Consider the following 14,720-nt stretch of genomic DNA (forward strand, 5'->3'; position numbering starts at 1 on the left):
ATGGCTGTGCAAATGCACACTGCATACACAGCAGCTAATTTGTTCACCTGCGATGTATATGAGTGACTTAGAAAACCTGGCCTGTTCATGTCTCCAAAGGATTGCATTGGAGAAACAATCCAAAAAGCCAGGACAGGAGTCTGGGTTCACCTGTTACTGATGTGAGAACACTGTGAGTCGACTGCGTGTTAATGGATCGCATTCACAGCACAGGCAGCTCACACTGGCATATGTGAATGCATGGGGGTGTCAATTGAAAGTTACCAACACCCCCAGATCAGATCGCAGTGGGATTTGACAGGTCGCACATGAATCGGATGGCACTGCTGTGAACCACTATGCGATCCAATTCTGCTGTGGACCACAAAAAGGATCCTGTGTGATTTCACTGTGATTGTGTTGCAAATTCAGCCACACAAACTGTATGGTTGAATTTGCACCACACAGACATCGCATGTGATTTTATGAGCATTGTGCTCCAAATCACATCCGATGTCTGTCATAGCAAGAGTGTGAGCCGGCACTAAGAGCCGGTTCACACTACTCCGATTTGTCAGGCGACTTGGTCGCCTGACAAGTAGCTCCCAATGCTGTGCAATGGAACTGTTCTAATCAGAGCGATTCAAGTCGCTGCGACTTAGAAAAAGGTTCCTGCACTATTTTTGGGCGAAGTCGGAGCGACTTGCATTGAGTCTTTGAAGTTGCCCGTGCAGCGCGACTTCATCGCGGCTTGCAAACGACTTCTTATAATAGAAGTCAATGCAAGTTGCTCCGACTTCCCCAAAAATATAGTGCAGGAACCTTTTTCTAAGTCGGAGCAACTTGAGTCGCTCTGATTCGAACGGTTACATTGCACAGCATTGGGAGCTACTTGTCAGGCGACCAAGTCGCCTGACAAGTCGGAGTAGTGTGAACCGGCTCAAAGTCGCGCTGCACGGGCAAATTCCAAGTCGCCCAAAGTCGGGGCGACTTTGAGTCGGATTAGTATGAACCGGCTCTAATAGCTGCTCCAAAGTCACCCCCAAGTAGTGGAGTAACTTTTTTCGACGGTGCAGCGGCTCGAGTCACTCTGCTTAGAAGGGTTCCATTGCACACAATGGAGCGTGACTTGTCAGGTGACTAAGTCATCACAGAAGTCACCCCAGTGTGAAAAGGGGGTCAAGACATCATTTGCTTTACCAATAATGTATGTTTGTTTGTGTCGAAAATTTGATGTTAGCTTTAACATGTGAGTCCAAAAATTGCATTGGTACAGATTCCAAGACGGGTAAAGAGTTTTGCACGTACATTAGAAAACACAGCAAAAATAAAACATCTTTCAAACACCATGACACCAACAATAGAGATGGCGCCCTTTGTTGCTTGTCTAGCTTTTTTAAAGTAATAAATAGGCTACAAGTTGTGCTCAGGTAATGTCAGGGCTCCCCCCCTAACCAAAAATCTCTAGGCGACCTGTCATCAATAACCTAAAGAAGCGTGTTCTTATCTTGATACGGACATGGGCCTTCTTCCCTGAAAGGCCCCTAAAGGGTTTCCTCATCTCTGTGTCCATGAGGATGTCGTAATTACTCCTTTAAAAAGTGTGTGCACATATCATAGGCCCTCACCATTTCGAATGCCCCTCCCTGCTGTGAATGAGTATGGATTGTGTTAAGTAACACATAACTAAAGTACTTAGTACTTTGAGGTGGGTATTGAAGGGACAATTGACACAATGCCAACATCATGTTGAGGTCATTACCAGTGTGGGTGAACCTAGGGCATGGAGCTAGATTTGGACATAGATGTATATGTATCACCAGAAACGGGATTTATTGGTCTCCAATATCAAAAAGTTGATATAGTTTGTTTTCTGATTGATTAACATTTTTTTACATAGTTTGACTCAAACATACATTGCTGTTTCCACAGTTCCTCCTCCTCCTGGGATATGACAAGATTAACACCCACCTTCACACCAAACACACCATGCTTCGTCGTTTCCGGATGAAGCTGTGGCGGAGATTTCATTTCCAGGCTGCGTTTGTGGACCTTCAGCGCTCTTGGAGTGATGTGAAGAGGCGTGCTCCAAGGGTGCTGATAAAGGTTGCGGAACAAATCTCCGGTAAGTAAAGATGTGGATTACATGTGTCCAGATCTGTGTTTTTGTGTGCCACAATACAACCCCCCATCCCCCCCGCTATCTTTGCCCCCTCCATCAAGTGTCTCTTCATAACCTTTTGAACTACTATTAAAAGTTGTCTTTGAATTGTTTCTTTATCTTCTGGTTCTAGCCACAGTGGACGGACGCAAAGCTGTGGTGTGTTTGGTGAGGAAGGGGAGGAGGAGGACTGCCACACTACAGTATGTGGTACCTGGGAGCGAACTGTTAGAGCGTCTCCGAATCGTTGATCGTAAGCAGAACCATTGTAGTTTTCTAAATGTTAATTAGAAAGGATTTGGTGGTTAGTGATCAGGACAAATAATGTTTGTGCTTTTTAAGAAAGCAACTTATTTATGCGTAGTTATCTAACACTTCAGGCTGAACTGTTTTGGAGCAACATGGTAACAGCAAACTACTCAGGAGTGGAGGTGTATCAGCAATGTTGACAAATTATATTAATTGTATGATACTCTAAAAGTGTGTAGATGTTTCCATGGATCATTTGCTAGTTTTTTGTTTAAAAAGCCTTTACATGGTCAATGTGTAAAATAAGGCCAGATTAACAAGTTTTATGATCCACTTGCTGTAACTCCGATTAATGTGACTGCAGAGTGAGCACATGATATTGGGGGGTTGTGACCCATTGGGAATGGATGGTGACCTCCTGTTTCTAAACAAGGTCAATGCAGCTCATTGATGTCATAGCTCTTGTATGTACATAATTGTAAGGGCATTGTGTATGGTGCTAGCATGCTTAGAGGTTGCTGCCTATTTGTGTGCTCAAATAGTGTGTAACTTGTAATTTTTTAGAAACTAGTGATGAGGAGCTGGAGGCAGAGCCTCCTCAGGCCCACTGTAAGTAATGTGGCTGTGCTGGTGTTTTGTGTATTTGGTCTTACTTTGAGTAATGCATTTTTTTTCTCTTTTGTTGTTGATGTAGCTTCAGCAGCAGCTGCTGAGGAGGAGGAGGAGGCAGGGCCCAGTGGTATGGCTCAGGGTCAGGAGGGCCAGGGCCACAAGGAGGAGGAGGACAGCTGCCCTCAAATGGACCATAAGTACTCTACATGTGTTTGTGTATTCAATGGGTCCTTGTAATTGTAAGGGATGTAGTGTATATTGTATTTTTTTTTGGGGGGGGGGGGGCTATGTAGCAGCAGACATTGATGATGTTTGTTGTGGAGGACAGAGGAAGAGGGCTTACCCAGTCCACTGTAACTACTACCTTCAATGTTTATGGAGTACTTTCTGCATCCCTTTTGAAACTAGCTGTTGGAAAATGATTGTATTCTTGTCTTTGTGTTTAAAGCATCTCCAACATTCTCCCTGGAACCCGGGTCTGGCCCAAGTTCTCCCCAGGCAGAGGGGGAGAATGTGGGGTTGGCCACCTCCCCTGAACCACACTGTAAGTACCTTGAATGTGATTCTCACATGTATTGTGTGTGCTAGGGTGATGTGTATCTGGGCTAATCTAAGTTGTTGGCAAATTAAGTGCAGTTTAACTACATGTGACAGGAAGGTTGATTTAGATTTGGACAGGGATGTTTGGGAAGGTCAAGGATGGAGACCGTTCTTTGGACTTCTAATTTCTTTCTGGTCATGTTAATTTAATCTTGTCCTGATTTTTTACACAGTTAAAATGTGTGGTGCTTGGCTTGAACATTGTGTGTGTTTACCAACATGTCAAAAATGCTCAACCCCCCGGGAATGTCACAAATTAGAGTTCACATTTTGTGCTTTTGTTTTAACAGCTTCTCCTGACCAAAGGGCATCGGCCTCTGCGGGCCCAAAGCAAATGTTTGAGGGTAAGTAATGTGTGCTTTTGCTGTAATGTGTCTACTTTGTTAGGATAGAAATGCTACATGTGTATGGCCCAGATCAGGCTTCAAGTATTTGTAAAGGCAGAAGGTTGTTTAGGTGAATGCATTCTGCCCATTAAGATTCCAAGTCTTTGGTGGGCATCTGCCCCCTTATACTTACCAGGGCCGTTTCTTACTGCACAAGTTTAGCAGGAGACACTTGTCTGTTCCTGACTCCCCCTCCTCGTTAGCTGAGATGACAGCAGGCCAAGATTGCCTCCAGATGCCATCAGTACAAATCATTGAGACTATCTGAAGAGAGGGGGGCCAGGCTGGCTCACAGCCTAGTGCCTGAACAGACACAGGGCGCTTGGCTTCATCTCAGGTGGGTCCATAACAAGCTGCCTGCTGTGGGGGAAATCAACAGGAGGGAGGTGCATAGAGGGACCATGTGAAGAGGAGGATCAGGCCTGCTCTTTTTTGTTTTTTAAATATATTTTTTATTGAACATAGGAAACAATTACAAGGTCTGTATTGCATCCAAATAACACATTTCTTTAAACAGCAAAAATTATGTATACTTGTCAAAAACACTAAACAGGCACGAGCGGGTAAGTATAAGCATTTTTTTGGTTGCCCAACCATCAAAAAAGGAGATGTTCCCAACACTTTGAACAAGCAGGGCTGAGGCTGAAACAACATCTGAGAAACACCATCCGCACAAAACCATGGAGTACGTATCTTGAACGCTACAAGCTTCACCCAGAAGCATGAAGCTTGCAGGGTAGAAATCAGCCTTACCACTGTAACATTTCTAAAAGCACACATTCAGGGGAGTGTGGAGGGGGGAAGGAGTGGGTGTTAGAGTTTTTTACTGACTGTCTAACCTCCATTTAGTGTGAGTACATTCCTTGATCAGCTTTTTACTCTTTTAACACAGTTTTAACTGGATCTTCGGGGGATCGGGATCAATCCCTGGTACCATGTGCCATCTGTCTTCCAAGGGGTGAGTCTCTACAATGTGTCTGTTTTGATCTATAGACAGTAAGAGGGAGAGAGAACTCAATCCTAAATTCTGATGGTGAGAGAGAGAGAGAGAGAGAGAGATGTGTGCACATGTATCCTGGGAAGCAATTGAACACAACACCTTACATAAGTCAAAATGTTTGGTTGTGTTGACCTGGAAAGCCTTTTACATTGCTTTGATGGAACAGCTACTAACATTCCAAACCATCTTGTGGAACTTTTCAAAACCTTTGCCCTGCAATTTTGGGATGAAAGTTTAGGGCCTCTTCAAGTTGTATCACCTAGAATTTATCTGGTAACAACAACAAAGTGCTTCCTCCACTGTAATCTCTAACATCTTCAGGCTTCAATACTAAGAGATGAAAGACCACACCTAAGCTTACTAGGAGCTAGGCCTCCTCCCTTTCCAAAGGTGGGATTACTCAAACCATCAGGACAATAGGGAAGCTCTGGTCCTGTGTGTATGCAATTGAATACCATTCCCAAACAAGCTAAATCCCAAAAGGTTGAAGTGAAAAATATTTTCTGGTTGACCATGCAATTCTCCTTACAAATGTCCAAAACATAATTGTGTATTAAGCTTTTGAGTGTAATTATGTAGACCAGCAATCTACCATATTTGCTCATGAATGCCAATAAAAGTCTGACAATCTACTCCAATGCATATTTGTTGATGCACATTTATTACAATCCTTGTTTTAATCAATTGGCCTCAAGGAAATTATCCTGTCTTTTTCTACACAGGGCAAAGCCAGATGACCTCCAATGGTGTGGCACAAGACTAGCCCTCTTGGAGCGGAGGCTTGGGGTTGATCCCGACCCCGAAGATTCTTTTATTCTGGAGCATGCCCATTTTTGATTTTTTATTTTGTTTTAGACATTGTGTTTGTTGCACAAACAAATTTTTACATTTTTAAAGTTTAATTTTAAAAGTTTTATACCGGAAAAACGTTTATAATAAAAATGTATATTTTACCAAAACGTGAGTTTGTGTGTTTTTCAACATATAATAAAGTAAACAAAAAAAAACACACTACAGATTCAGAGTGGTTTGGTATGTAATTATTTGCATGTTGCCTTTGGTTTCGGTTCTACATGAGAACTGAATTCTGTGTAAATTAATAGGTACACCTTTTAGTATTTCATTCAGGGAAGATTGAGGTTAGCAATTAGGAATGTAACCATATGTTTGGAAATAGAGAAGCACGTGTGTAGAAAGGCGTACACTAACCAGGGCCCTTACTTGTCCAACAACACTCACAAAATACCAGAGATCAAACACAAATAAATCAATTACAAACTACATTTATTATATCAAAAAATACAAATGTCATATAAATAGACATCCCCCCTCAAATTAAAAAAAAAAAGGGGACCCCACAATTTGGGCAATGTTAAACTAAATAGATAAATAGAAAAAAATATAAGAAACATAAATTAAAATATAAGAACCCTGACGCCCCATCTGAAATAGAATCTGCTGCATTATCTGAAGAAAGTTTTGCAGCTGTTCTTGTGGCAGCTGCTGCGGCTACTGGGGGTGCTGCTGGTGTTGTGGCGGCGGCTGCTGCTGGTGTTGTGGCAGCGGCTGTGGCTGCTGTTGTGGCAGCGGCTGTGGCTGCTGCAGCTGCACCTGGGGTATTTTTTGCTGCTGCTGGGGGTGCAAGGGGTGTGAAGATGTGTGGAGAGGTGTGAGGGATCATTTGGAGGGGTGGGGCACAGTGTAGGGATCACTGAGGAGGGACTGTGTTGGGTAAGAAGGGTAACGGCCTGGGGAGGAGTGAAGAGAGGAAGGTGTGGAGGAAATGGGGCTGGTTGTAAGGGGTAGTGTGGAACCTGATTTGAAATTGGTGGTGAAGGAGGCTTGCTGATTGAGGGGTGTCAAATTTGGAAGGGACTGTGAAGTGCTGGGAGTGGCTATAGGAGAAATTGTCCCCTCCCCAGCTGCCTGCCCAGTGGCCAACACTGGCATTACCCTCCCACTAACACGACCTGCAGTGGCAGGCAATTGTGCTGGTTGGGAGGGCTGTGCCAATGTGGCATCTTCAGCTCCAAACAGGCGTTGGCGGATGGCCAGCACCTGAGTGTCGACACGTTGGCGATCAGGTTGATGCTGGTCTGCACAGATGATCAGGCAGTCACGCACATCCTGTTGAACCTGTACCAAAGCGTTGTGGCCAGTAATCAGGAGGTCCTTCTGTCTTTGAATAGCCGCCTTTGATACAGATTGGCCAACATTGATAGATTCCTGTATGAGCCCCAGCAACCGTACCAACTCACTAAATTCAGCAGCAGGCCTCCTTCGGTCATTTTGGAGCCTATACTCAGCAAGCAGCATCTCGGCCACATCATGCAGAGATGGACGAGGTGGGGGAGGTGACATTCAGCTGTATCCAATGCTGGCTGAAATAATAAGAAAATGGCAAACCATCTTTATAAACCATCATTCTAAAAGAGTTAAGATTAGTTACACAGCATAAACACCCCAAGCAGACCTTAGAACAGTTGGATGTCCTTCTAATAAGCACTTGCTCATTGTAATGTTATCCAAACTAGCAACACTTCTGATAATGGGTACACATTATGTTTTTTTTACTAATATTACAATCCCTGAACAGTTTCTACAATAACCAGTTCCAAACTTGCCTTGGTCTGGTAGCTTAATTATTGGATTTGAAAGTCTCTTACTACACCACTGACTTGCAACATTTAAGTAACTAGTCTAAAATATGGCCAAATAAATGCTCCATGACACCATAAAAAAATACAAACGTGAAGTTTGACATCGAAAATCAAAGGCTGCCAGGACTTTAAAGGTCCTGGATGTTTTTGAACCTTTTGGGGCCCGAGAAATTATACAATTCTTCCCTGATGTTCAGGATCAAATTCTTGTGCTGCTGGTGCAGCGTCAGAATGTCCCTGCACAAATTTCACGCAGACAATGTAGGCCACATCCATCCAAAAAACATTGCTAACATTTTAATGGAACATTTCCACCTTGTTCACTTAGATCACATACCCCAGTATCGGATGCAGAATCCTCGCCAGCTCCTGGTCCAACTCCAGCTGCTCCTTCACAAGGGGCCTGATGTTCTTTAAAAAAGAGCAAGAAAAGGCTTAGGAAATAACATTATGCAGTAAGGATTTGGGGCCAATTTCAATCCTAGCTTCATGGATTAAGCATTGAGGACAAACATTCTCAACTGTTTGCCCAGGCTCATAGGACACTTGCTAGCACCCTCCCAAAGGCTAAGAAGGCATGGTCAGAATACAAAATAGGCCACCCATGAATGATGACATTAGTGTTTTTAACGGTAGACGTATTAAGGCCAACACTCTTTCTAAAGAAATTACATTTGCTTCAACTGGGTTACCAATAAGATTCATACACATTAGCAATACATACCAACACCTTCCTCCAGGCCTTGCTGCACTGGGGGTGTTTCCTGCCGCTGATGATGTTCTTCTGTCAAGAGGACATAGCAATGTGAGCTCTTATTTGGAAAGGAGAGACTAGTCTTCTACATTGTTTAGCACAGGACGATTTGGGACCTACCAGGAGGAGGGTCAACATTGATGTCAGCAGCCGTGAGTCCGTCCTGGTCGCCGAGCTGCATGGGCTGCGGAGGGGCTGAGATTCATGCTGCAGATGAACAAATCAGGGGTGTTTGAAAAAGAAATTAAATAACTTGAAGGCCAAGTATAAAATTCTATTCAAGTCACACATGATAGTAGGATAGTAGTTACTAATTTCACAACAACTCACATAATTAACATCTAAGTTAGTAACTTACCTCTGTGCCAAGCATCCTTATGGATGGATGGTGTCGGGGCCGAGGATGTTAAGGAATGCAACCTCATAATCCCAGAGCGAACCTTGGGCGGATGGATCCAGCCGACCTTGGTGGTCATAAAGGCCCTCCGCAGCCCATGCACGGAGCTTCTTCCGGACGGACCCACGGATGTCGTTGACCCTCTTCCGCACACTTTGTGAAGTGCAGCGTACACCACCCAGTGCATTTACGGCATCCCGGATTTCCTCCCACAGGCGTTGCCTCTCAGTACCTGAGGTTGCCTGGGCCCTGGTCCCGACTATACGATCAATCCGATCCATATAAGCCTGGACCAGGACCCGGCTCTGTCCGCGGGAGAACTGGGGAAGCCGGGAGGCTGAGGACACGCTGCCTCTCCTCCTCGAAGATCCCTCTCCAGGACTGGGAGGAGAAGCAGCTTGTCCACTTGGTGTGGTAACACCCCCCCCCCCCCCGGCTTCCTCCTCCGGGCTGGAGATGGTGGACTCCCTTCTGGAGACAGCTGGAGCCTCCCTCACACCCGAGCAAGACAATCTGCCCACCCTGCCCCCCAGCTACCCTTCCACTCCTCCTACCTTGGGGTGGGGCCATGGGAGAACCAGGTGGGCAGGTAATCTGGCTGTCTAGCAGCAGCAAATACCCTCAAGGCCACAATCTGCAAAAAAAAAAAAAAGAGAAAAAAGGAAAGAGAAAAACCCATGAGTTCCAGAATACGAAATACTACAGTATAATTAGTGAAAAATTAGAGAACACACTTACCAAAGCTAGCTAATGATTGAGTGGAAAGCCGCATTGGTGGTGCTGGTGGTAGTGGTGGCAGATAAAGCCGAAAGGAGGCTGCAAAGAAAATCCAAACATGAGAAAACGCATCTGCAAGGCCACTGCACGTGGGCCCAACAAACACTTACCAAAGGTCACACAGCAGTGGCGTGGGTGGTGGTGGTGGTGGTAGTGGCAGCCGATAAAGACTAAAAGGAGGCTGCAAAGATAAAACATACATGAGAAAACCCATGAGCTAAATCCCTGCACATGAGGGCAAATAACACTTACCAAGAAAGCAAAAAGGGGCCTTTTCCTGTGGGGAAGGTGAGGGGGGAGGCACACAGCCCAAATATAGACTGCAAAGATAAAACAAACATGAGAAAATGCATGAGCTAAATCCCTGCACATACGGGCAAATAACACTTACCAAAAAAGCAAAAAGGGGCCTTTTCCTGTGGGGAAGGTGAGGGGGGAGGCACACAGCCCAAATATAGACTGCAAAGATAAAACAAACATGAGAAAACGCATGGGAAAACAACATGCACATGGGGGCAACTGACAATGACTAAAATACACTTGAGGGGTTTCCAAAGGTATTGGGGGTCGGAGGGAATTCACCATAGACCAGTGAAGCACCCCCGAGATAAGCAAAAAGTGCCAAAGTGCATACTTCAAGAATCAACAACGGTGAGCCAGACCAAACACACACAGATATATATATATGAGTGAGAGTGAGAGTGAGAGAGTGAGAGAGTGAGAGAGTGAGAGAGTGAGAGAGTGAGAGAGTGAGAGTGAGAGAGTGAGATATACAATTGTCTTACCTAAAGATAAGAGAAGGTCTCTTCGTCGTGCTGGCTCACACAGTCTTTCTTGCTCTGGCATATAACATCCAGCAGCCATCTTGGCCATATGCTCATTTTATAGTCTGTAGCAATTAGCGGCCGTGTATATATATACCTGCGCCAGTGCGCCAGCTAAATCCCGTGCTCAAAATGGCAGCTAGACCAATATTGGAGAATGCACTACTGGTCTTTATTGGTGCCCTGTTTGAGGAGACCAGAGCACAGGAGGCAGTAGCAGTTGGGGCAGCACCTGAGGGAGCAGCTGGGGAAGCAGCTGCAGCAGCACCTCCAGTCCCTGTTCGCTTACTGCGTCAGCCACAAATTTTTGCTCCACGGCTACATTTGGACAAGACAGGGATTCGGATGCACTGATGAGCACTAATAGGCTGTTCTGATGGCCAGTGATGAGGCAGCAATGGTGGGTATTGATAAACTGCACTGATGGGCACTAATGAGGCTGCACTGATAAGGCAGCACTGATATTCTGCACTGATGGACACGAGGCAGCACTGATAAGCTTCACTCATGGGGCTGAACTGATAGGCTGCCCTGACGGGCACTGATATGTTGCACTGATAGGCATCAATACGCTGCACTGATGGCCACTGATGAGGCTGCACTGAGGGCCTTTGATTAGGCTGCGCTGATGACAGTAATGAGGCTGCACTGATGGGCACTGATGAGGTTAAACTTATGGGAACTGATGAGGCTGCACTGATGGACACTGATAGTCTGTGGTTGTTGTCTGTGGTTTACAGATGACAGGGTGGGTCATAAACCAAAAGGGGTGTGGCCTTTACAGGAAGGGGTGGGTCATATTTAACTTAGGGGGTGCCCAAGTGTAGTCAGGCCTAGGGCAGGGGGGTGAGAAGGGGGAGAGGGGCTGAGAGGGAGGGGGAGAGAGAGGAGGGCTGAGAGACATGTTGTGAGAGAGAGGGGATGAGAGCGGTACAAGAGAAAGGGGGTGAGGGGGTGAGAGAGAGGCAGGAGAGAAATAGAGGGGTTGAAAGAGTGTGAGAGAGGGGAGAGAGATATAGAAGGAGAGGGGGAGAGAAGGAGGGGAGAGAGAGAGAGAGGGGGGAGAGAGAGAGAGAGAGAGAGAGGGGGGGGTGATAGAGGGAGAGAGAGAAGGGAGTGAGACACAGTGGGGTGAGATAAAGAGGGGGGGAGGGGTGAGAGAGAAGGGTAGAGTGAGAGGAGGGGAAGAGAGAAAGAGAGGGAAGAGAGGGGGGTGAGAGAAAGAGGGGGTGAGAGAGAGGGGATGAGAGAAAGAGGGGTGAGAAAGAGAGGGAGCTATCCCTCCATACTACACCAGGAGACCCCCCCTCCCCCCAAAAAAAACAAAAAAAAACAAATACACCTGTTTAATTTTCTATAGCTTTAAGATGACTGTAAGGTTCCCAGATCCTTTTAACAGGATTCCCTGATCACTACATTAGCTGTGGTAAAAGAGTCAGTGTCTTGTCATATCATCTAATATCACTGACTCCTCTTACCTTCCCGCCAACTCCATCGCCAGCTGCAGTAGCAAGGCATGACAGCCCGGGACCATGACCCGCTCCGCCAAGCAGGGCCGAGTAGAGCCGAGCCGGTACTTGCAGTGGAAAAGTGCTTTTATGTTTATTGTTTGCATGAGCCTGCCTTTCCATTTAAATACCATCAAATCAGTAGAACATACAGCTACACAGAGGCATGCAAATGAAAAAACAACATGTATAGAGTACATAAAGACACACTTTGCAAAACTATACAACACATTTAGAGCATGAAAAGTATTCATCCAACAAAATAAAACTTCCTGCAATATGGGTCCTTAGGCATGCCAGCAAACCCCCCCACCACCAAAAGCAAATTCGGACATAAAGACACGTGGCCCTGCTGCAAGAAGCCAAATGAGCTGCTCTTAATCATCCCTTTATATAACCTTGGTTAAACTATACCCACCCAGTATAGGAAACGCCCAGCAAAGCAATTAATTGGGTCTGTTGGTTCCTAAACCAAAATCACCAGTTCACTAATGAATGAGTGTTTGGCTGGCCATACATGAGCCAAGTTTCTTACAAGTCAACACACATAAGAAATGCTTTCAATAATCTCAGCATGAGCACAAAGTGGCTTTTTCATTTAGACTAATAGGCCATACACACTATAAGATTTTCTGAAGACTTTTTCCTTCAGATTTACCTTTTCTATCTAGTGCAAGGGCCTGCCAGATTGCATACAAATTGAAAGTGTTTAGGTTTGACCTCATATTATATGGTTTTGGTAAGTCTGAAGGAAAAAAAGTCTTCAGAAAATCTTATAGTGTGTATGGCCCATTAGGCTGGCCATACATGATCCCATTTTCTTACAATTTTCTGTCCAATTTTCTTGAAATTTACCTTCAAGTATGTAGTACGAAGGCCTGCCTAATTAGATACAAGTGAATGTGTTGTTTAGCTTTGACCTCACATTATGTGGTTTGTGGTAGATCTACCAGAAAATTGTACAACAAAAGTTGAACATGTATGGCCAGCCTAATAGGCCATACACACTATAAGATTTTCTGAAGACTTTTTCCTTTAGATTTACCAAAACCAGATAATATGAGGTCAAACCTAAACACTTTCAAGTTGTATGCAATCTGGCAGGCCCTTGCACTACATAGAAAAGGTAAATCTAAAGGAAAAAGTCTTCAGAAAATATTATAGTGTGTACGGCCCTTTAGGCTGGCCATACATGTTCAATTTTTGTTGTACAATTTTCTGATAGATTTACCACAAACGTTGTGCCAGACATAAATAATAAAGGTGTACGTTTAGTAACCGGTGTTAATTCTTGCATTATCACCATTCTCCTAACACGCTCTAACACCGCCAATTTTTACACCGGCTGTGAGGCTGTTTAGTAAACCGTGTTGTGTTGACTCCAGCTCGGTGATAAGCAGTGTTAGCTAGCAGCGTGTTAGAGAGTGGGGAAGGTTTAACTAGCTGCACAGCAGACATCCTGTGTGTGAAAACCTATGATCCACAGTAAAGGAACATTGAGGTGTACGTTTAGTAACCGGTGTTAATGGGTGTTAAGTGGTGTTAGGCTTTATCACAGAGAATCAAGGTGATAATTTCCTAAGACGTGTTTAGTAAACCGTGTTAACTAAGGTAGGAACCAAATATCACATCTCTTCACCTTACGGTGTTGTCTCTGTGATAACTACAGTGTTAGTGTGATAACTACAGTGTTAGTATAGGAATGTACCTGTTACCTGTTTAGTAACCGGTGTTAGCTCAGAAGAGTCTTAAAACCAGTGTAAACTTGTTAAATCTCCTGAATTTAACACCTAGTCAGACCAGGTGTTAAGGCCTTTTTTTCAGTGTAGAAGAGGAATTTTACTGCTCATTGTGGTCAGTAAGTGCTTCAGGACAACACTATTGTAGACTGCAGGGTATGTGTTCATCTAGAACCCGGTGTCTGCAGCATTTACATATCACACATATATAATGGCAGAGCAGAGTGGACATCTATGCTGAGAAAGGAGAGCAGTAGACCTCAATGACAGAGAGGTGCATATTTCCTACTGCATGACACCACTATCTTAAGCTAGTCATACATGGATGGAAATTTGGCTGGTTCAGCACGGACCAACTGAAATTCCATCAATGTATGGGCAGGCTGGTTGTACAGAAGTTGAGTGGTAGATGGACTTCTGTACAACCAGCCTGTCAGGGTTTTCGCCGGATCAATTAGTGCTGCCAGCTATAGCCTGCAGTACTGATCAGTATTCTAACAGAGGGGAAGTATCCCTGTGGTCAGAACACAATAGCTCAGTGGAAATGATTCCCCTGTCCACATAAATGGAATGTGTGAATCAAGTCATTTTTTTGTTTAACTCGATGGTTGAAAAAAAATATATATATTAATGTATGCCTTAGCATGTCTGATGCTTGGCAGCTGACACGTAGGATTGATATGTACTTTTAAGGGCCGATTCACACCATGCCAGCACATGAATCACACAGAAATGCACTGCGAGTTCCTGTGCGATCAGAAGGCATGCAAAATGCATTCCATTTGTGATATGCAGTGGGTGTCAGTAGAAAGGTAATGACACCCCAAATGCAGTGCGTTTGCCCACACAGTACTTTTGTAGCATGCGATCTGGTTACAGTGCGGTTTAAAAAAGTAGTGCATGCACTACTTTTGGTGCAGCGTAGTGCGATTTTAGCCCATTCAGGGACGGTTCATACTATGCCTACACATGCATTGCACAGAAATGAGCTGTGCATTCCTGTGCGATTTACATGTGGTTCTATGCAGTGCGATTTCAGCCAATTTGTTTTGAATGGGCTAAAATCACACCACG

The 14,720-nt window shown here is 44.7% G+C and overlaps 1 protein-coding gene across 1 annotated transcript in view; it reads right to left on the reverse strand.

Annotated features, from left to right (window-relative positions):
• The window catches only part of LOC309557660 (uncharacterized protein), a gene marked incomplete at its 3' end in the record, with an annotated part of 135,583 nt that overhangs the window by 57,065 nt on the left and 63,798 nt on the right, over positions 1 to 14,720 (reverse strand). Inside the window, exon 3 of the mRNA XM_082260449.1 lies at positions 9,353 to 9,432. Within this exon, the coding sequence (XP_082116575.1) occupies positions 9,353 to 9,432 (80 nt within the window). The remainder of the gene's footprint in view (positions 1 to 9,352; positions 9,433 to 14,720) is intronic.

Source organism: Pelophylax lessonae, assembly GCF_965119305.1.
Source record: "Pelophylax lessonae genome assembly, chromosome: 6".
Classification (NCBI taxonomy): domain Eukaryota; kingdom Metazoa; phylum Chordata; class Amphibia; order Anura; family Ranidae; genus Pelophylax; species Pelophylax lessonae.